Below are 24,491 nucleotides of genomic sequence, written 5' to 3' on the forward strand. Positions count from 1 at the left end.
GCTTGTTTGTATTGTTTTTGTTTAGACATAATAAATGAAAATTTACAAGAATAAGTGAATGAGCAAATAAATATTTTCACCCCAAATCCACCTCTATTTTTTCTTTTTCTTTTTCTTTCACGCCAGACAACAGGGTCATGACGTCTGAATTGCAAAAATACGAGCTATCCGGCGGACGAATAAAAATACGGAAAATCTTATTTTCTGTGAAGAGAAAATAGCTAAAATAAGTAAAAATACGGAAGGGTTAGCAGCTAGGATGTAGTTTGAATTTTTTGTTTATCTTTGAAAATCGTAAATAAATATGATTATTTTATTTCAACGATTGAATTTTCAAAAAAAAAAAAGCGGGATATTTATTTTTAAAAAAAACGAAACTTTTAGAGAATCCGAGTTTTTGATAAAAAAGGCTGAAATTTGAAAGGCAAAAGCGAAAAAATCTCATCCCTGTATAAAGGTCAACCAGTTTTATCCCAAGGAAATGATTTTTTGAGAAAATTCAGAGGGAGGAATGAGGACTTACATGCTTTCGCTCCGCGAAAAATTAAATTCCTCATAAAATATTTTAACTTGTTCAAAAATCAAAAAAATTTCCGCGGAAATTAGCGGGATAAATAGAAAAATCTAAAAAAAAGCGGAAATCCGCAAATCCGCAGAAGAATCTCATCCCTGTTTATTTCAAATTTGAGAACCTATATATATATTAGAAAAAAAAATTGTATTAAGTGAATATCTATTTTAAATAATTATATACTTAGATTGACATACCTTAAGCATACCATCAAATAACACATTATTTTGAAATATTAAGGAAATTACTTAGGGATATCTAAAATTTAATTCATTATTCTTTTGGCATAAACTATTGAGATACTACAAGAAAAAAAACACACCATCATTTGTAAGTGTTCTATTGTTATCGACAGTAAAATCTCGATTCTTCCAAACATCTTCATTTTCTTCAGGAACTAGAAGCTGGTTACACATTTTGGTATCATACAAAGATTGAAGCAGCAAAATCTAAAAAGCAATATATAGTTTTTAATGTTTTACTTCCTAGATTAAAGCAGAAAAAAGGTACTTGAAAAACATACATACTTGGTTCACTTCTTTACAGATATTAGACACTATTGTTACAACATCATTTAAAACAGATTTGCCTTCAAAAACTTCATCATTTTCCTCTTCCCTCTCTCTGAAATTTTTTTTAAACTATCAGACATATTTTTTACAGCAAATAAATCAGATTTATCAATGTATATTGATAAAAATGTATACAGGTTTTATTCTAAAATACTAGACAGCAATTTTTTGAATATTTTTTTTTAAGTCATAAAATAAACAGATACTAATTTAACTTAGTTTATAAATAATAAATGTTTCTATATAAGATATTCTTGAAAAAGAAAAATAATATATAAAAAATCCATAAGGCATAAATTTACATAAAATTTAGAACCATTTTTTGTGGATGCGTATTTATTTTTAAAAAAACATCTAGAATAAATCTTTAACAAAATTTTAAAAAAACTAAGACTAACAAAGTTATGATTCCACAAGAAATAAAAATGTTTTCCTTTAAAAAATTAATCAAAAATTAATCCTTTCAATATTCAAATTGCTTAATTGTCTTGCAAATTAATGAAAAAAAAGCTTTGATAAAAACAAAATGTAATACAAAACAAAGAAAAGAATCCATTGGAAAGATAACTTATGCAGTAATAAAAACTTGTGCTTTAAAACAATACAAGCTATGAGGATACAATATTTAACAGACCTTTTGTTTGTTCAACATAGCTGGAATAATTTATTTAAAATATTTTGCAAACAATAAGTTAGTCTTTTTTTAATACAAAGTGTTTGAACTCAAAGTTGTTAAACTGTCAAGCAATTTAGGGAAATTCATATATAAATTTCACATAAAAGCATAGGGAAAAGTCAGATATCATATGCGAAAACAGCCATATTTTACCTTCTAAATTTAGTTCAAAGTCCCCAAGTACAGTTTTTCTTAATTAAAAAGAATTCAAAATACATTTCTCTATAATAGATGATATGATATCCTGTCATGTAATGAATAATGGCAAATTTAATTGAAACAATTAAATACAGAAAGAGAAAAATAGTAAAATAGTTTTTAAATTATTTCTAGGTAGCAAATGTCTAGCTAAAACTCATTAACAGTTACTAAATTTAACTGTTTCTGCCCTTGAGTTGGAAGCTTAATTTTCTATGTAATCTGCAGAACTGCATAACAAGCATTATAAAAAATAAGTAAGTAAAATTAAATTTTCGTAAAAAAAGAAAAACAATCATTGTTGAAATAGTAATAAACTATAACAATAAACAATCATAAAAAATTATGAGCTTACAAAAAAATTTTATTTTGAATTAAAAATTATAAAACTAACTTTGATGTAATCCATAATTACAAAAAAATTTGTTGTCTCACATCGAATAAATTTATGTGTGCCAATGTAAATAATTAAGATCCCCATAGGTAATATACATAACAAAATAAATGAATTTGTACAAACCTCATATGGAAATAAATCATAACTTTATCTCTAAAAATCTCCATAATAATCCAAAATTTTGGTAGAACAGAAGGTCTTATACTATAATCTACATTACTGGTCCGATCCCATTCACTGCCATTGTCACTGCTATCACCATCATAACCTAAAATATGCACACGAAGAAAATTTGCTAAATAACACTTATAACAATGTAATAGTAAAAAATAATACAATACAATAGATAGTAAAAATCTTCTTACACGAGTTTTGTGCATTTTTTTACTATATTCTAATCCCTTACAATTTTACACGCACATATATTACAAATGGACAAGTTTGCACTTTTTTTAAAAATCTTTAAAATATGCAAGAAAAGAAAAAAAATTATTCATTCCATAAAACAAATTAAAATAATGTTTAGAGACAAAAACATGACTTTGTGCCTAGCATGACGATTTCAATCAAAAGTGTCTTAAACATAAAATTATTATACAGCTGTATACAGAGTAAAGAATTGAAATTATTTATTAGATTAGGTGAATTATAAAAATATAAATAACAACTATAAAAAATGACAACTACTTAATAAAACAGTGACATTCCTCCCAGAGGAAAACACTTAAACTTCTTTTTATTTAAAAAGTGTACTTTAATCTTTCTAACTTCACTAGATTTTTAAGATTAAAACTATCACCTTAATTTTAATTCCCACAAAAAAGTGTTAAAAACAATAGGTAAAAATTAGATATAAATTAATCACTGAATATATTAAATCGGTTAATTTCTAAACTCTGCCTTTGGAATTGCTACATATAAAATTTATAAGTTACTACCAGCACCTCTATTCAGAAAATTGAAATAAACTTCAATTCGACATTGAAATTGGGTTTAACTTTCTTCAAATGTTTAGACCCAAGAAATAAACATAAGAAACTTTTGACCCAAGAAACAAAGAAAATCACAAACAAATTTTAAAACTTTCTTAAAATGTTCTTTAAAAATCTAGATTTTCAACTACTAAAACTAAGCCTATTTTATCAAAATTTATCAGACTCAAATCAATTGTTCCCATATTAAAAATATCTCAAAAGCTGAAAAATAAATTTATTGTTTACATTTTTTGATTCTGATATGAATTTCAAATTTTCATTGCAATTTTATTAAAAAAATGCTACAATAATACCATAACCTTACCATCTTCAGTGTTACTAGAATGAAATATCTTTTCATCCATTCCTCCTTTTATATCAGGTGTAACAACAGAACCTAATGATTCTGAAGCAGTAGTTGGAGAACTAAAACCAATATTTTTTGCCTTTGGTGTACTACTAAGTTTAGTTTTTATGGTCTAAAAGAAATACAAAAATACACAGTTAATAACATTAAGGGTAGTTAATCATTCTTAACAAAATTAAAAATTCTGAATACAAATATGGCAGCAAATCTATTTTAAGAGTGTTTTATAAAGATTGCTTTTATATATTTTTATAATCCTTATTAAAATTGAAAAAAAAGTATAGTTATTTGAGGCTGCAAATTAATAATTAAGCAAGAAAAAAGCAAAAATGCTTAAAAATCTGACAAATCACAATTAAGGAAGGCAGGTGTATGGAACAAAAATCCTGTTTCATTACAAGTTGAAACATGACGGTATTTCTAATAATAGTCTCTTAACTTCTCTCTGCATTCTTCTAAAATCAAACAAATTTAGGTGCTTCATAATTGTAGTTCACAATTTCACAATTGTAGTTCATTAGATTTTGATAGCGTGTTATTTTACTCAATTAAATATTATTTTTTACATACAAAAAATAAGCACTTCAATACATTTAATTCTTGTAATTAACTTAAAATTATACATTAAATGCAATCTTAGGAGAACATCTTGTACATGCATATAGTATATACTAGAAAGTAATTAAACATTTCTTTAGAAGCAAATAAAGCTGTTTGAACATTTTTAAACAAAAGTAAATGCACTAATAACCTTCCAATAGTTAGTTTTAGTGGTAAATTATCTCATATCTTACTTATATATTATGTGGAAAATTAGCTCAAGTGAAATGGATTTTTAAAAGAATCAATCTGAAAAGTTTCAATTACTTTTTCTATTTGAAATTTTTTTATTTTCAATTAAAATACTCAGATAAAATCAAGGAAGTTAGTAGTATTGTGCGTATTCTAGAAAAAAAATCAAAATTTTTGAAAAAAAGTTTTATTTTCAAATCATATTATCAAATTATAATGAGGTGTGTGTGTCTTGTTAGTCTATTTAAATTGTAGGCCAACGTTGATATAATTTAGAGATTTATCCATAAACCTAATAGTGCACCTACAAGGGATATAAGAAGAAATTTGATCATTAACCCTGAAATCCATAGCAAAATAAAAATGATAAAACATTTTTTACTTCAGACAACAATACATCCGCAACACAAATTAAATGTCTATATTCACCTTTAGCAAACTCAACCAACTCTTTATTATTTGTTATTTCTTTTTCCGCAAAGTTAAAATAGCATCACATGGTGAAATCAAAACTTTAGAAAAAATTTAAAAAAATAAAAAGAGAAAAAAAAATTTCTATCAAATTTTAATGTAACCTCAGTCTATAAAAATTATAGACCAAGGTCAATATAGTTTAGAGAGTTATGCTTAAACCTAATAGCAAGTTACAAGGGATATTTTTATTTTATTTTATAACGGTCGTTGGACAGCCGACCCAATTTTTGAGTTTACGACTACTAATGTTCAACTTCGTAGCCTTGTCATTTTGAACCCAATCCGGAAGACAAGTCAACTCCTGGATCAAGTATTGGGAGAATTTTGCCTTCGTGGAGGACTTTTTGATGGAACTAACCCACATTTGCGTTACATGGAAAGGAAGATCACGAGAACCTCTCACGGTTAGCCTGATGGCAAGGGGACTCTAACCCATGATTCGTCTACCACTGAGAATATTTCACGTCAGCACTGTGGTCAGTTGAATCGTATGCGTAATTCGTATCGACCAGCTATCGCCGGGATCGAACCCCAGTTCACCCCATTAAAAGGCGAATGCTCTATCCCCTGAGCCATCGCCACTCTTACAAGGGATATTGGAAAAAAACTCAATCAGTAACCTTTTACTCTATAATAAAATAAAAATGATAAAACATTCTTTTACCTCAGACAACAATACTTCAGCAACACAAATTGAATGTCTATGTTCCCCTTTATTAGACAGCTCAACCAACTCTTCATCATTTGTTATTTCTCCTTCAGCAGAGTTAAAATAGCGTCCCGGAGCTGTTTGCGGACGCTTAGCTATAGACAGTTTCCTCTCTGTTCTAAGAGTGGGAGTAGATTCAGTTCGCTTAGCAGCATTCATAGAAGAACTTGATTTGCCACAGCCTGAAGATTTTCTTGAATACTTTTTGATTTCGGGGACTTGCTGACCATCATCAGTGTCAGAATCTTCTCTATTTTGGAAATTTTTCACTCTTTTGTCGATTATTAGCTTGTAAATCGCATCACTTTTGGTTCCTTCACTATCATTGTTGTCATCCATCAAATCATCTATTTTTGGATATTGAGAAAAGTAAGAAAAATCCATGTCAGTGAAGACGGGACCATCCCTTATCTTTTCTCCTATCAACTGAAGTTGTGTGGGATCATCAGCTTCTGGATTTTTCATTTTCGTAATCTGATCAGTATCAATCAACACAAGAGGAGGTACTAAGGAATCAAAAGGATTATGCACTTTTCTTGAAAATTCAGAGTCAAGAACAAGGTAAAATTTTCCATCTAGTTCTTTTAATCCAAAACCTGATGGAGAAATTCTTTTGAATGCCTAAAATAAAACAAAATAGGTATTCAGTAAACATATTTCATTTACTAAGTTTATTTGAAAGCTACAATTTTTGATAAATTGATATTAAAATTAAAAAAATTTAAATACATTTAGTGAAATTTTTTTTATTGAGTTTAAAATTCGAAAGAAAGAAATAATATTGATACAGAATTTCAAAATCACAATCACCAGAAAAGTAAAAAATTCCTAATAAGGAAAAATTTAGTCTTTTGTCTTAGTTATTTTAAGTATTTTTAAATTAAGCGTACTAATTGTTATAAAGTCAACATTGAAAATTTAAAACTTAATTTGATCTTTTCAACATTACACTCCAGTTAGAGTTGTTAAATTTTTTCTTTAACAATAGAAGAGTTTAACTCACTGGTGGTTTTGACATTTTCACTATCATTGCTTCCAAATATTCCTACTTTTTTACAGAACTGCGATTCAAGCTAATTACCCCACTCACTGTAATCAGAACACTGCGGTATGAAGAGTCACTAATCTCCTTTTAAATTCTAGATAGGTGGGTGTTTCAGTAAATAAAACCAGTATATTTCAGTACATAAACGTCATTTGCTTTTTCCAAGCGTGGGACCATTTGTAGGTGAATAATGGAGAGAGGTTTTCTATGCGTACGATCTTTTGGGAGAATAAAAAATCATGCCTTTCTCCACACAGAACCGTCCCCGAGTTAATATTTTTCAAGTGTTAACTAAATTTCAGTTTCTTCACCCTTATATTTAAAAAAAATATTTTTTTCACTTTTCAACAAAATTCATCCAATAAAAAATTAACATTATTTATAATTTATTAGAATAGCTTTTTGACATATTTTGGCAGTAAAATAAATTTAAAATTTTTCATAAGTCAATATAATAAATATATAAATATATTTTGTTACATCCAAGCTATTAATATCTAACTGTAAAAATAAAGATTTTCATGCAATATTTTGTTTTATATTTGTAATTGTTAAATATTGGGGGAAAACAAAAAAAAGATTTCTTTGATAGACAGCTAACACAATAGTTTTCAAAAATAAGAAAATATTTCATTTTCTAGGGAATAATTCAAACAATTACATCTAAAGCAATGGAAGTAAGTTGTAAGTTTATGTGTATTAGATGTATACATGCAAGTCTGCACCTCAGTTAGACACTCTAAAATAAGACACATTTTGTTTTTAGAAAATTGCAACTAATTTTTAAATCTTCAGCCAATAAGATATAAGATATGTGATAGATTAGAACAAATATTTCTTATATAATAATGTAATTACATAAAGTTTAAAAAAAACTATTTTTGATGCACTTAAGATTTTGATCATATTTTTTAAAACCTTTGCAGGAAAACATTTAATGTCTTTAATCAAAGTTATTGGATTAGCTTGAAAATGAGATTTAACAGGCTAAGAGTTAGCTGTTCGAACTTAAACTACCAAAAATACAGTTGTCTATGAAAATAAGTACATTATTTTAATTTACAGTTTATGGATATCTGATTTTACATTTGTATGCATAAACCAGAAGTATAAATCAATAACTTTATTTTTGTAACATACTTGGTATTCAAAAAAGTAATTTAAATATAAAAATGGGGCCATAAAAGTATAGCAATCAATAAGTGCTATTAGACATGAGTGAAATGATTATTTGTTTCAGTATGTTGTTCAAATCCTTGTTTTCCCTAAGTAAATAACAAACATATTTTTGAGGTTTGTGAAAAAATTCCTTAAATAGTTTAGAGATGAAAGAAGAGGTCTAACGATAGAACTTACTTGAGAAAATTTTTCCAAACTACTATCAGGTCCATACACAAACATGAGAGGAACTTCTTTAATAAGACAGCACAATTTATCTTTTGAAGACTTTACATGATTGATTACCATACTTAAAATATCACTTGTTATAGGATATGAGCTTAAAGCAACAGATGCTTTTTCATCTTGTAAAAGCCATTTTATCTGTAAAAAGAAAAATAAGATACAAAAACATAAATAAGTAAATTACATGTTTCTAAATTTTGATATCAAATTGGGTTTTCTCTGAAAAAGAGAGGGAAAATACTAAGGTAGAAATAACAAATAAAAGAACCGCTTGTGTCTTGAAATTCGAATAGGTAGGCCCCAAATCATTCAAAATTTTTAATTAGTCTCTTCAAGATGGATGTATGGAAAACAATTTTTTACAAAGGTTAAGCATTGTTGCAATTAAATTGCAGATGATTGTAGCAAACGATCATTATTTTTTACATGTACTAGTTAGAAAATATTTAAAGTTTACAATTTCTTTTTTTATTTTGAACTAGCTTGAACTAGATTTGAGCTAACTCTTAAAAAGGACATGAGTGATGTTGGTTAACTCACAATTTTATTTAATCAAAATTAAGTTACACTAGGAGTTTATTACACAAATCTTTAACAAATAATTTTTCCATAAGTTAACTTCTAATAAAAAAAATATTAATAGGATGTGAAAGAGGTGTTACTAATTAGCATTTTCAAATCCATCTGAAATTATGTGCTTCAGATGGCTATAGAAATACTAATTTGGTAATTTTGAAAACTTTTGTTTTGAAACCATGCATTTTGTTCACAATTACACTTTTGAAACATGTTACTATAAACATAAATAATGTAAAATCAATGGTAGTTGAAATAAGAATAAATTAAGTTCTGTATTTAAGTGCAAACTTAATGAGAATAATGCATTAGTGTGGAAATTTTTCACTAAATGGTTGCAATCCCTGTGGCAAAATCACGGCGACATTGTCCGAGAATATTACAGAGGTCTTGGAGAAAGATTTTTCTTCTGAAAAGGAAAGAAATTTAAGTTTTCTTTTCTACAGAAAGTTACACGCAACATTTGAACCAAGCATTTAGATAATCACTTTTTGACGCACTTAATTTACATCGATAGTATCATAAATCTATGTAATGCTTTGATTTTATTTTCGGCAGTTATTGATATTGATTTTCACCTGGTTTTGTAAATATATCGATATATTTCAAACAATATGAAAAATTCTAATTGTGCATTTGAGTACTTACTTTTTAAGGCAATGATTCTATCGAATTCTTGGCAGTTATTGCTATTGATTTCTAAATAGTTTCCAAGTCTGATATTATTTATACAATATTGCAATTATTTACTATGCATGAGAGTAACCCCTTTTTGAGGAGTCTGATTCACGTGATTTCATCATTGATCTTTTTTTTTTTGACAATGGATTTCATGGTATTTAATTACTTTTTTAATTTTGATGATTATTTAAAAATTGTGAAGAAGGAAATGCGGGAATATCACACATAATATTAGAATAAAAAATTATAGTTTTTTTTGTAAACAAAGCACTTTTGTTAACAAAAGTTGTTAAATTAATTATTTAATAACATATATGTTTGTTACTATTAAAAGTATCTTGCAGAAAGATATTAGCGCTAGGCAGTTTTGTCGCAGATAGCTCGAAAAAATTTTGCAACAAGGGTTGCAGTCAACAAAATTATTTTTGGTGCAAAATAATACTGGATACAGTTAAACTTTATTTTAAAGAGGTGAACTTCTAAAAGCGTGATTTGCTCTATTTTATTCTGTCACTGAAAAGGGCAACAAATAATGAAAGAAAAAAAATCAAATTATTTTAAATTTTATTATGACATCAGTATATGCTATTCAGTTTCATGTATGATAACTCAGTGTTGATAAACATCCATTGATTGAATATTTAATTTTTCATATCCAATATAAAGAACGGGAATTCAGCTTTTTGGAAAATATTTAACAGAATACATTAAAACAAGTCTTAAAACTTTCAATATAGAAATATTAGTAGTATTTATAAATACAATTTTTTTGAAAGTAAATTGAATTGAAATAATAGACACTAATACAGTGGTCGGAAGTAGTGCACTACATGTAGCGCAACTACTAAAGTCGCCACTTTTTCTCGTAGTTTGTAATGTAGTGCGCAATTTTCTTAAAAAAGGAGTGTAGTTAGTAGTATAATGGAAAAAAAAACAATAGTTTGTAGCGATTCTTACTTTTAATGTTAGTTTAGAGAAGAAACATGTTTCTAATGCACAAATTTGATGGATAAAAATCTGTGAGGGTTCCATCAATGGATTCAATGAAAATAACCCTGTGGTTGTGGCTGAGTGTTAACAGAAATTACGTATTTAAAAACAAATATAATTAATATTTATACTACTAGCCATTACGAAAAATAGATAGTCAATTACTTTGGCCATACTTTCACTTGCACATTATCGTTAACACTGATGTTATTCAAAGGAAGAAAATGCATGTCTAATTACTTAATTTCTTAGAGGAAATAAAAGACCATTAAAAAAGTGAAAGTATTTGATAATTTTGAATTTCTTAAATTAAATATTTGCTGTCGAAAAAGGCACAAAAAGTTGAAGGTTACATGAACAAATTTGAAAAAAATGTTTTGGAATAACAAATTGGTTTATGTAAACATGAATAAATATTTTTTAATTATTTCCTCACATTTAATGTAAGCAAATTTCTTATTGAAAACCATTTTGAATATGGAAGTAAATGAAGTTCTCCAGCAAAATTTGTCTCCTTAAAGTAGTGACTACAATTCCAAAGAAAATTTGTAGTCACTACATTAAAAAAGTAGTTGTAGTTAACTACATTTGTAACAAGTAGTTGTAGTTAAACTACAAAAATAATGTAGTTTTTCTGAGCACTGCACTGATATTTACATTAACCTTTTTTTACAAATTATACTTTTAAATTCTACTTAAGGGAGGAAGAAAAAAAAGTAAACAAAAAATATCGAAGAACGTCAAAAATTACAACATTATATGAAAATTTTATATTTACTTTTTCAACACACTTATGTACAGCTTCATGCTGACGTGCAGGTAAACTAGCCAGAGTACTAGCCTGAATAGTGTCAGTTTGAATACTACATGAAAAAATAATAAAAAAAAACATTAAAATTAAATTTAAAAATAAATATTAATACATTAACATATCAAATAAAATCATTAGAAACAGTTTAAACATGAACAAATAAATGTCTTAGCAAAGTTACATACAAAACTAAATTTCCATTAACAATAGAAGATCTTATCAAATTTACAATGACCAATTGATTTTACAACAAGCACGTGAACTAGATTGGTGCCTACTTTGTTTGTTAAATCATCAGATTATAAATATAAACTTTTTTTTTAAATTATAAAATTGGAATAATTATATACACTATTCGTAAGCAAAAAAAGTAATTTTCTTACAGATTAAGAAACTGAAACCAATTTTACGTGTTTCACATATTTAGCCAATGTAAGTTGTAACTTAATGTCTTTTGTGTGCCAACTGTTCCGGAGACACCAAAATAATTTTAAAAAAAGCGGTAAATAACCACAAAGTAAATTTTGCAATAACTTGACTATTTTTGCTAGTTTTTTAAAAGGTATAGCATGAAATAATTACTAAAAAGTGGTGAATTATATAAGCCTACAAATTATTTAGAAATAGTGGTGGATAAAAATCTACTAAAATGAATTTATTAAACCAAGGAACACAATTGATAAACTATCACTTTAGAATATATATTTGCTGTACGGAGTAAGTTAACATCTCTATGTGCGTAGTCCAATTATCTGTGATCCCAACTTCTAAATGTACGAAGAATAATAAATATATAATGTAGATGAGTGGATTTTTAAATTTATAGAAATATATAACATTAACCTTTTGATGCAGATGAGACACTGGATTCCCTTGTATATATATATATATATATATATATATATATATTATGCAGTTCTAATTTTAAGCAAAAATATATTTTGATATTTTTTTTTTAAATATAAAGAACAATCTGTTACTAAAAATTTTTTTTAGATTATTGGAATTATATTTGCACTAAAATATAAAATCCAAAAAATAGTAGTTTGAAAATCATTTTCATTCATATTAAAATTTTATGATTAATTAATTTAGTACATTAAAAGAATTTCAGTGATGAATTACTGTTTCTCTAGGATCTAAATAATTGCAAATATGGAAAATTATTATTTGGAAGAGAGCCAAACTTGAAAGATTTTATCATTAACACAAAAAGGAGATTGGTGCTTCATGCTGTATTTCATAACCAAAAATTATTAAAATGCTAAATTAAAAAAAAAGTATGAAAAATAATAAAAATTCTGCAAAGGGTAAAATAATGAAGTATAGTACAGTAAATATAATATGCATCTAAAACATCAATTACTCTGAGCAGGTGCTTTCCACATCATCTTGAATGGGCTGTTTTGCATATAACTCTGCTTCTGGTATTGGAGAATTACTGCTGTAAGATGTGGAATACACACGATGTCTAGTGGCCTCTGGGTTTTCAATATCATCAGGAACAGTCAAACAAAACATATCTAAAGTAATTCTCATGTCATCCAAGTTTACTTCACTTCTTTCAGGATCTAAACATTTTATTACTTCATCTAATAAAATAAAAAATAATACGATGAATATTTATATTTTAACACTTCATTATAACACAGTTACAGAGAGCTATAATGTTTTTTATTACTTTTTATGCCGAATAATTCCATTTAATATGGTTTTAAAAAAAAGTTCTCAGGAAAATCATTTACATACTAATAATACAATAAATAACATACTAAGACAAGTTGGGAGCGCTGTCAAAGGATAACTTTTCATCTCTTGTTTCGCTATACGAACTGAACATGAAAAGTGCACAAATAAAGGAGGGTAATTTTCGTTTTCTTTAACAGAACAAATTTCTGAATCCTTTTCAAGAGAAGAAACTGATGATTCAGTATGCAAAAAGCTTTGATTGCTATTTAATTCATCCTCACATAAATTGGTATTTTTTTCTGTATCTCCATCACCTGCACAAAAATAGGAACATTTAAAGTCACAACATAACACTTTGAAAAAAATACTAAAACAGCATATAAAGAAAATATAGTTTTAGAAAGAGATAAGTACTAAACATTTACATCAAGAAAATTATCATTTATTCTTACTGCCTAAAATGCTCTTTTATGTATGATATTACATAAATATGTTTAGGTTTTATACAGAATCTTATTATAAAGTTTTCCGTTAGGAACTTGCTGAAAAGATGATTGGCAGTGCAAAGCTAAAAGAAACCTAAATCATTTATTCACTGGTATAGCTAGCAGGGAGAGCGGCAGGGACGCGTGTTGCTGGGTGGAGCCTTAGATGGAAGCTAAAAGCTCGCTTCTGTCTGATATTATATCAACTATAGAAATATATATATATCAGATACGCCAGTGGGTGCAAAAACTGAGTATGCTTTCGGCCATTGTAAATCTCTAAATTTATAGTATAGTGTTATTAAACAGGAAGCAGATTTACTCTGATTGACATATTAGTGAAATAATTGTTCGTTTAAATTAATTCAGGAATTTTCAATTTTATTTTGTCGCTGAAATTTATTTATAAATTTTCTTTGCCATAAACAAGCAAAATGTGAAGCTTAAAGTAGGTTTAGAAGAGTTTAACATTTAAAGATGCAATAAGACTAAAATACTTTAACTATTTAGAATAATTGTTTTTAAAGAATAAATATGATCTTGAAAACAAGGAGATAAATATTTACCTCATTGTTTTCAGCATAATAGCACAAAAAAAATAATGAAGAGGCAAACATTTTCTTAAATTTAAAGACAAAATAAGATATACCAAGAGTTTCTCCATCTGCAGAAGCATCTTTTTCAAATACAATGTCATCCTGACTTTCATTTGCATCATTCAAAGAGTTCTCCTATCCATAACAAAAATATTTTATTTAAAATATCATTATTACTAAAAAGTCACACAATATTATTATTACTAAAAGTACACATGTGTACACTTCTTTACTTCAAATGACTTCTAAACTTTTTCCCTCGGGACTCTTAGTAAATAGAGCATAAACATCTAACTACATAGACATAGATTTATTTATAGATAAAAATGGAGAAAAATAATTATTGCATAATATTTTTTAGAGAATAAAATTAGAAATTCTTTAAAATGAGTCTCAATAAAGATTTCTAGCTAAAGTTCCATCAAAATTATATGATTCCATTTTAGATTGGAGACCCAAGTTAATGAAACCCTAGACAAATAAATCAATCAAACTTACAAAAAATAAACAGGAAGGCTACAAAAAATCAAATTTACAAAAAATAAACAGGAAGGCTACATAAAATCAAACTTACAAAAAATAAACAGGAAAGTTACATAAAAATATGCACTGTTAAAAGACTAGGAAAGAAGTTCGAAATAAGTGTTTTTCAAGAAAATTTAATAATAGATATCAAATGAATTGATTGATCTATTAGCAATGTATTTTTCAAAATGTAATTGTTTCGTGTCAAACTAAAATTAGAAAAAAAAATAAATGATTTATTTAAATGTTTTTATCAGTAAACTGAATCCTACATTTAAACAGCTACTTTTTAAAACTTAAAGATAGTTTATAAGCTTAGGAGGCTATTTTTTTCTATCAAGAATGGATTTTAAGCATAACTCACCTCAAAGAAAAATATCTGAAATAAAAAAAACACTCTATTGACTGAAATTTTCAAAAATACTGAAACAATAAGTATTTTAAGTCTATTGCAAAGAAGAAAATGATAAAAGCTTGTTTTGGGTTTAAAAACACATCTAAATAAAGTATGGCATTGTTAGGAGGGTGAAGTATATCATAATATTTAAATTCCAATATTAAAGAAAATTGCAGAAGTACTTTGATTAAACCATGCCATACTAATCAAACACTACTTTAAAAAAGGAAGAAGATAATATGCTTAAACTTAAATTTCAGTATAAAATTATTATTTTAATAAAAAAAATTTAACTGAATTGTATAAGTTAGCATGTATGATAAACATATATGTATATTCCTTTTGGTTTGTCATAATAATTTAGGATGCATTGAATAAAACTAAAGGTAAAACTTTCTTCGGGTATTAAAAATATTTTATTGCTTTTAAATAAACATAAGATGAAAGTAAAATATTTTGATAAATAAATGCTTTAGTGTGCTTTTATAACTTCTAGCACCATTAAAAGTTTCCTTTTTATTTTAATACAATTTCTTTTTACAGAGATATTTTGAAAACTTTTGAACTTCAAAAAAATTTCAATAATTTTTTTTCTTTAATTCAGTATTACAATGGAGCAAAACATATTTGTCTAATAAAGTTAAAAAAATTCTCAATTTCCAACAATATGTCCATAACTTTAAAATATTAAAATAATTTAAACAAAAACATTATACTCTTCTTAATAATTTCACAATACTTTATGACAATATTAATCCTCATAGTCTTACACTGACTGTTATGCTAAGATATATTAAAATCCTTTTTGTACTAATGCTATTCAGTCTAAAAATAATGCAACCATTTCCAACATGCACAGCTTTAGCATTGAATTCAGTTTACCTCTTCTCGTTATACCATGTCGTTTAAGAAAAAACAAGGCAACTGAGGAATATGTAGCAAAAATATTTTACCGAATTTTTCTTATGATTAACCCTCAGAGAGTAGAAAATTTTACATTTAAATTAAATAATTCTGCGAAACCTCCCAAGAACCACCACTTTCTGCACCACAGTAAAATGGTCATTAATGGAGGTTGGTCATTCTTAGAGGGTAGCTCTATTAATTTCAAAATATAACCGAAGGTACAAGCAGGGTATCTGCTAAATCTAGGGTTTTTAAATCCATGACACTCTATTATTTTTCTACCAAACACTTTCCATGACTTACGCAGGTTAATACTTTTATAACTCAATATGGTCAAAAGAAGGTTGTAATGAGTGCAACTTTCTTCCTGATATTTGATCTTTTTAAGTTACACAAATGCGGATCATGATGTGAGATTTTTCAATCGCAATGTGTATTTTATAAATCATGCAAATACAAATTGAGATGAGTGATTACAAATTCACACAAATACGGATCACAAGGTTTGATAATCACAAACAAGCACGCGAATGCAGATCACGATGTGCTATTTTTAAATCGAGTAAATACAAATCGCGATGCGAGATTTTCAAATCGCCCAACAAGATTAAGGGCTTCCATACTCCAAAACCATGACAAACTGGGAGTTTCCATGATTGTTTAGCATTTATCACTGAAAATCAATGAATTTCCATGACTTTCCAGGTGCACGGATACTCAGTAAATGAGTTTTGCGCAAACAATTTTAATTTTAGTTAGTGTCATTTTCTTAGTGTGGAAATGCTACTTGTGTCAGCATCATGAGAACTGGATCGATGAATAAAATGTAGCGTCAATAAAATTAATCCCTACTGATGTAATTATGAGTAAAAACAAATTTACTAATTATGAATGATTGAACTATTTCGCATAAATAATCAACTATGTTTTTTGTTCATGTTTGCATTTAATTTTATATCATAAAAATTATTTATCTTTAGAAGAGGCTTGTTTGCTTAAAATGTTTATTTTTTAATTTTTTTTTTCTAATTTAACTTTTAACGCTAAAAATAAAGCATTGATAGCAATGTCTTTAGTGCACTCTGACTGCAACATGAGGTTGTAGATCTCCTTTTGAAATCTTCAAAAAGAAATCTCTAAATAAGAGCCTCACACAAATATTATGAAAACATTTTAATCTACTTATTTGTTTCGATAATATTTTCTTTATATATATATTTCTAATTTAACTTTTAACGCTAAAAATAAAGCATTGATAGCAATGTCTTTAGTGCATTCTGACTGCAACGTGAGGTTGTAGATCTCATTTTGAAATCGTCAAAAAGAAATCTCTAAATAAAAGCCTCACACAAATATTATGAAAACATTTTAATCTACGTATTTGTTTCGTTAATATTTTTTATTTTTATATATTTCTAATTTAACTTTTAACGCTAAAAATAAAGCATTGATAGCAATATCTTTAGTGCACTCTGACTGCAACATGAGGTTGTAGATCTCCTTTTGAAATCGTCAAAAAGAAATCTCTAAATAAGAGCCTCACACAAATATTATGAAAACATTTTAATCTACTTATTTGTTTCGTTAATATTTTTTTTATATATATATTTTTTCCCGTTTCCTTATTTGGCCTTTACCGCACTTGCTGCAGAGGTTTGCTCAGTCGCTAGGAGAGATTTTGATGGTCTCTCCTAAATGTTATCTTCAATACAAAGCCTATGGAAAAAATGTTTATGCCTCACAAAAGTGGTCATAAATAGAGGAGGTCACTAAGTAAAAGTAGTCTTTCCTGGAGGTTTCACTGTATAAAGTGTCATGATATTTTTGATGTTTAAAGGTAAAAAAAAACATGCCACCTAATAAAAAATGTACACATTGCATACACACAGAGATAAGTATTTTTTTCCTTTTTAACGAAGTCAAAACAAACAATGACACAGTTATAAAGTTGATGCCTATGCCAGTATACCTTGTTATTGTTAACAAATTTTATTAAATTGGTAGCAATTTCATTACTCACATCTGATTCCTCTTCAACAGGATTGAAGAAATAATAGTCAGGTCTTTGAGGAATTGTTTTGAAGAAACTCATAATGATAGATAAAAATCTTTCTTTTATGCTCAAATGCTTCTGTTGCAAGTTCTCACAAGGTTGATGTTTCTCTAAGACACTGAACGGGAATAGGATATTTTCCAAAGCTCTACAGAAAGAGGAAAAAATCAAACAATGGAAGATAAGCAAATGAAAAAAGTGTGAGTAAAGATTTTGATGTGTTTATAATTAAAACAGATCATTGAAAATACTTTCTTCAGTAACACGCAAATTTAATTATGAGAATAAAAACAAAAAGTTAAAATAATTACGAACACAACATTTCAATACGAACACATTCTATGCACTTTCCTACTAAAATTCTTTTTTAAAAAAATAAATAAATAAAAAAAACTTCTTTGTTTTTCCCTTTTGAGGGAAAAGTCTAATAGTTTTCCCTGTCAGAAGTTTCATTTTTCCCTTTTTATAGCTCCAAATCTCACTGTTTGATATAATAGTTTTAAAGTTATAATAATTTTTAATGAATTTAATCTTACATACTTTGCCAAGAAAAGTTTAAAAAAATGAAGGTAATTAAGGCAATAAAAAATAACGGATTGCAAAAGATCAAATTAAAATGTGTTACATTTGAAATAATTTCAAATTAAATCACAATAAAATAATAGCTACAAACTTTTAAAGTTTGTATTATTTTTTTAGTAATTATAATTTGTATCTCCTTCTTTTATTAAGTTCATATTTTTCCAATGCTGCTAGAACCATTCGGTTAATAAAGACTGTTTTTTAAAGCAAATTCCCCAAAATCTCACTTTCACTTTTATGTAAAAAATTTCTCTAAAAAAAATTTGCAACATATAATGTACCTCTCGGTTTCATTTTGAATATCTTCTGTGGCAACTTCACTTTCTTCACTCATTTTACATTCACTAACAACTTTGTCCTCATAACTTTCTTGAGAAAGTCGCAACTGACGTACACATTGCTTAGCAATGAAATCTTTAACATGGCCACATATCATAAAAACAAACTCAGTAATATCAATTTCTAGCAAAGTTTCTTCACAGATCTCATCAATGGCAGCAATTGCATCATGCTTGTTCACATTTAAACCAGACACCAATGATCTGAAAAAGAAAGTGGTTTAAATAAATATGTACAACAGCAAAAAAGTCTGTCAAAAAACAAAGACTTCATTAATTAATTGCTTTTCTAATTGGAAGTAATATTTACTTTAAGATTGTTTTCACTGTGTTTATTACTGGAACCAGGGTTGGCAAGGTTTAGGACAGAATGAATTGATCCACGGTTTAAACCCTGGTTTAAACCGTCCTGTCCAAAACTGTCCAAAACCCTTTTACTCAAATTATGTTACAATTTTATTTGAACAATATTTAAAAAGTAAAATAAACATAGAACTAATAACATATTGATAATTAAATCTACTAGAGAATATTTGTTTTTAAAAGTATAATGTTTTATTAATATTGTTTGACTCTTCAATTTAAACATTAAACAAAGGAAGATAAATCAGTAATCAAGTTCAATTGGTCCTCTCATTCAATAGTACATAACTGAAGTTTGACCTTGCCATACAAGTTAAGCTATTTCGGACTAAGTGCTTGGTCAGTCATAAACAAGTTTATTTATCTATAGTACTATTCAAGAATACTTTTATTTCATTCATGTTCGATTCTTTTAGCATAGTGGTGATACATCACCAGTGTCAGTAACTGAAACTGATGTTATGCCCTTAAAAACTGTTAATACATTTTTCAGTTATTTTGTATTTCCAATTTAAACTAATATATTTATATTTAAAAACAATTTTTTTTAAAAATAGATATCTTTTTTATCATCCTGTGATGCAGAAATTATAACATTTTTTTAAAAAAATATTGTGAAAAATAAAAGGTTAATTTTTAAACAAATTTATTTATTTATTTTTTTTTTTTAAATTTTTTTCTTAATATTGCATTATTTATCTTTATACAAAAACATTATTTATCAGCATTAAAAGCATATTTATATTTAAAGGATTAGGTATTCACTTTTCTTGTTCAATGAACTGTGGAGCTTCAAAAATTATAAACCTTTTCCTATTATATTATATTATTTTCCTTTAATAAGTTAGAGTAAATTGTATAAAAAATATCAAATATTTATTGATACATGTAATTATTATGTGCACAATGGTTACACCTATAGAATTTTTACCTTTTACCAAAGTTCAAGGTTTTGGCCACTTTAAGACAGTTTTATCCAGTTTAAGACAGTTTTATCCAGTTTAGGACAGTTTTATCCAGTTTAGGACAGTTTAAGACAGTAAAACCTACGTGTCCTGTCCAAAACCAGTTTAGGACGTCCAAAAATGCATTGACCATATCTTAGTTTTAAACGATGTATACATAATAGAAATGTGTAGCATAAATGTAATACATTTTAATCATACATTTAAACCAACTTTAATTTCTAGAATTTTGAGCTGAAACTTCAAAGTTTTATTACGAAAAGAAAGCAAGCATTGTAATTATTATTATTACCCACATTACTGATAAAGTTATAAATACTATTTACATATGAAAAAGAATTTATAAGAACACAATTAAGTAATACATTTTAAATTTATTTAATAGCCAAAAATGATTACACTATCTTTTCCATTTTAGATAAGAATAATGTATAAGAAATCAATTAAATAAAATTGTAGTAGTTAAATTTAAGAAGGGAAAAAAAAGCTTACAATACCTATAAACTCCATAAGCAAATGCCTTTGAAAACGACTTTTCCATAAGAATACAGTGTTCCTTTAAAACTAAGGCTTCCATTGCTTTAATGGATCTTTTATTGCAGTCAGATGATTCAGAGACACGTTTATTGATTGTGTCTGATTGTTCTGAAGAAATACTTGAATGTTTTTTAATACAGCACTCACATTCAAAGAAGCATTGTTCAAAATTATCACTCATGTTCATCTCCAGATCATTGTAAATAAGTTGATTTAGGATGGAGATTGAAGCACAGCTATACACATAGAATGGAATGCAGACAGAATGTTCATATGATGTGCCAGCATCTTGTTGGTGTCCATCTTCTTCCTCTTGCTCAGCTTCTGGAACATCTGATAGTTCATTATCATCTTGCTGATCAAGATTTAAAGAAGCATTCTGTGCATTCAGTGGCTGGTAAAGTTTCTTAATACTTTGGAAATTATGCGGCATTAAAGTAATCAAGATATGAGATGAAGAAGTCCCTTTTATATAGCACTTCCATTGCGGTATATTATCGTAAATTTGGTTAGTCAAGGTTGGTGATTTAGGTTCGGCCGGATCAGGAATGGGACAAAAACAAAACTCACACTCAGTTAAATCAGGAATAAAACCTTGGTTAGGCTTAACTGTTGAGAAGCAGAAGTCTGGGTGTCGAAACGGTACAGGGGGGTTTAAAATTTCATTTCTCTCTCTATGGTGTACTTGAAAGAGTAATGCAAGAGAATCTTCTGCATTGAGCAATATCTCCCTATCATGCACTTTGCGAATGTTACCCAAAAGGAACTCATAAAACACACAGTTAGGATCACTTGCTTCTTCAATCAAAGCATTCTGACCTAGTTATATAAAATGAAAACAATTTCAAACGATCATAAAATACTCTTTTTTTAGAAATTAAAATAATTTTTTTGAACAAAAGATCCTAAATCAAACTAAAAAACCAAAATTTAAAAATAAGCAAATATGGTAATAAAATTCCAATGAACTAATAATTTTTGAAGGTAAAAACTTAAGCATTGAGTAACCATTTATTATGGTAAGTGAAAACTTAGTGATGTAATACTGAATATTATTTACAAGAAATTACACTTAAAACAGCAAGAAAAAAAAACCATTAAAAAAGAAAAATTACCAAAACTTAGTAAATAAAAAGTTACCAAAACTTAGCATTTAATTTAGCTATTTAAATAAAAGGAATTCCACGAATTGAAATCTTGCAAGTTCTGTTATTTTTCCACCATGGGATAATATATTTCTCATAAAAGTAAAATATACAAGCGATTTATAAAATGGCTATCTTTTCAGTTCCAGTTTTTTTCTAAAAAAAGAGTAATTAACACAAACACAATACTACTCACTTACCAAATCTGTGTGGCACAACCTTTAATCCCTACTTTAATACTCAAAATGAGTTTAGGGTTTCATGTGTTGGTTTTCCAGAATGCAAAGTGGTTTTAGTTTATCTGATTCATTTCATAAATAATTTTACTTTGACAGTTGTGAATTGGACATAGAACTAAATATATTGAAAATTTACAGTTAATGATAAACTCCCAAAAATTAAAGAAAAGAAAAAGTTGTGAATCTCACATTTATTATCAAGTGAGAGCAAATTATCCATCAGCAAATTGGAAATCAAAATTAAGGTACTAGATCATATCTCTATATCAAATTAAAGTTGTCCTAAAAACAATGTACACCTAAATTTATTTTATATTCTAAATTTCATAATTTATTTTACATTTGCCTCTAAAATTATTTCAATATTAATATAAGAAGTCTAAAGTCTATAAATTTCGTTTTGAACTGATTCAATTAGTTTATTTGACAGATTCATTTTTCTAGTTTAGAAGACTATGATTTCTAAATTTTGTTAAAAAAAACAGTTGAACAAAACAAGTAAAAAATATTATAAAGGGTAGTCCAAATTAAAAAATGACATGCATAATAGCATCACAAATAAATTGTTGAATGCTTGTACATCGCTATCAAATGTTTGCAGTATATGGCAAGCACTGTTAAGGACAAATAACTGTAGAAAAGGTGCCTGAAAGATGTGCATTAATAGAGGATCTATTAAGACCAATGATATCCAATTATGGTTCACCCTTTTAACATTAATTTCATACCAAGAAGGGTGACACTGATAGCGCCACTTTGATCTTGAGAGTCCACTTTTTACTTGGGCAACCCTTACATATAAAAACTTAAAGCTTACTTGTATGGAGAGAAGAAAAAGTGATTTCAGTCTGGGGACTTTTGGGCAAAAGACTTATGATAGAAAATGCATATGGTATAACATGAGTTCCACTCATATTTGAGTCAGATGGTTTTCCGCTTTTGGCAACAGATTGGACATTAATATGGAAGGAATTATTGCTTTCTGCTGAAACCTCAATAGTATCTGACTTGTTTGTAGTTTTCTTACAAAGGTTGCAAAGATGTTCAAAAGTAGTTAGCACTGTAACAATGTCAATATCTCTGCAGTGAATCTAAAAATTGAGAATTATGTTAAAATATTAAATATAAAAGATGATTAAACATTATATTTAAAAATTTAAAAATCTGAAAAATAATGATGGTAATTTTGTTCCATTTTCAATATTTTTTCAGCTAAATTCAACAATTGGATAAAAAAAAAATTCATCAAATATGTAACAGGGTGCGTAGCCAAATTTTACAACAAAAAATAAGCACCTTTTAAGTACTTTTTAAGCACTAAAAAATATTTTTAAGCACTTTAAAAAGATACTATAACTAGGATATGCGCACTAATAATTTTTTTCCCTCATATTAAGTTCTTCACATATATATGTTAACAAAATGCAAAATAGTTCTTAAGTTACATGACAAAATAACAAGCTCTGACAAAGAATTCTTTTTGTGATTATATTAGCCACCATAAAAACAATTTCACTATTTTCAATACATTCATAAATGAATTATTCAACTTTTTAAATTTATAATAACTTTACACAATTATGCAAAAAAAATTTATTCAAAATTATAAATAATTAATTTAACTGTTATTTAAAAAGATTATCTCTCTTGCAAAATGCAGCAGACTGCTCATGAGAATGGATGAAACCTTCCCACCGAATCCAGCCATCCATCTCAGTTTTCGAATGATTGGGTAGATTGTGGTTGAATGAATTTTGAAAACGTTGAATAGAACAATGTGAAAACCACGCTTTTTGAGTAATTTGAAGCAAAAAATTACACGGTAAAGAAAAAATCACACTTTGGAAAAGGGAAAATCGAGCACTTTTTAAAAAAGGCTAATGAAAAAAGCACCTTTAAGGGCTTTTAAAAAAAGAAAGTAAAAAATAAGCACCTTTAAGCACTTTTTAAAAACGCTACGTACCCTGTGTAAGACTGCTCTAATAGCCCCGGTAATATGGACGTTTTTAATACAGAAAATTAAGTTATTTTTAAAGCACTAGAAATAAATTTAACTCAGTACAAAGACATTAAGTCTAAAATACACAGAATTTTAATTGAAATTGTCTGGACTCTGAATTTTTTTCATACTCGTCTACAGACAAGATCAAAATCAGCAACAGTCACTTAACTTTCAATAATCAAAATAAAAAAATAGTGATTGCCTGCATAAAATACAAAAGAAGAAAAAAACAAGAGTTGAAATTGCTATGAAAACCTTTTTATAAGCCAAGTGAGAAAAGAACCTTCAACTATCGAATTGGTGGTAGACTCAAACTTAGCCCATCTCTTCTCTAAAAGGTACCAGATAGCATTTCTTTCTAATTTTATTTAAAAATCATTCAATTTATATCTGATATAACTTTAAGCAGAGAGTTAAATATATATATATATA

General features: G+C 27.2%; 1 protein-coding gene across 1 annotated transcript in view; it reads right to left on the reverse strand.

Moving 5' to 3' along the window:
* Window positions 1-24,491, reverse strand: part of LOC107454702 (KICSTOR complex protein SZT2) — a 123,002-nt gene that overhangs the window by 58,047 nt on the left and 40,464 nt on the right. Inside the window, exons 22-35 of the mRNA XM_043041432.2 lie at window positions 22,875-23,148; window positions 20,634-21,492; window positions 18,752-19,012; window positions 17,856-18,036; window positions 14,061-14,142; window positions 13,010-13,240; window positions 12,604-12,829; window positions 11,205-11,289; window positions 8,132-8,317; window positions 5,686-6,351; window positions 3,714-3,867; window positions 2,538-2,682; window positions 1,099-1,195; window positions 894-1,020 (exon numbers count right to left, since the gene is read on the reverse strand). Of these exons, the coding sequence (XP_042897366.1) occupies window positions 894-1,020; window positions 1,099-1,195; window positions 2,538-2,682; window positions 3,714-3,867; window positions 5,686-6,351; window positions 8,132-8,317; window positions 11,205-11,289; window positions 12,604-12,829; window positions 13,010-13,240; window positions 14,061-14,142; window positions 17,856-18,036; window positions 18,752-19,012; window positions 20,634-21,492; window positions 22,875-23,148 (3,574 nt within the window). The remainder of the gene's footprint in view (window positions 1-893; window positions 1,021-1,098; window positions 1,196-2,537; window positions 2,683-3,713; window positions 3,868-5,685; window positions 6,352-8,131; window positions 8,318-11,204; window positions 11,290-12,603; window positions 12,830-13,009; window positions 13,241-14,060; window positions 14,143-17,855; window positions 18,037-18,751; window positions 19,013-20,633; window positions 21,493-22,874; window positions 23,149-24,491) is intronic.

The sequence above is a fragment of the Parasteatoda tepidariorum genome, chromosome 7 (genome assembly GCF_043381705.1).
Source record: "Parasteatoda tepidariorum isolate YZ-2023 chromosome 7, CAS_Ptep_4.0, whole genome shotgun sequence".
Taxonomy (NCBI): Eukaryota; Metazoa; Arthropoda; class Arachnida; order Araneae; family Theridiidae; genus Parasteatoda; species Parasteatoda tepidariorum.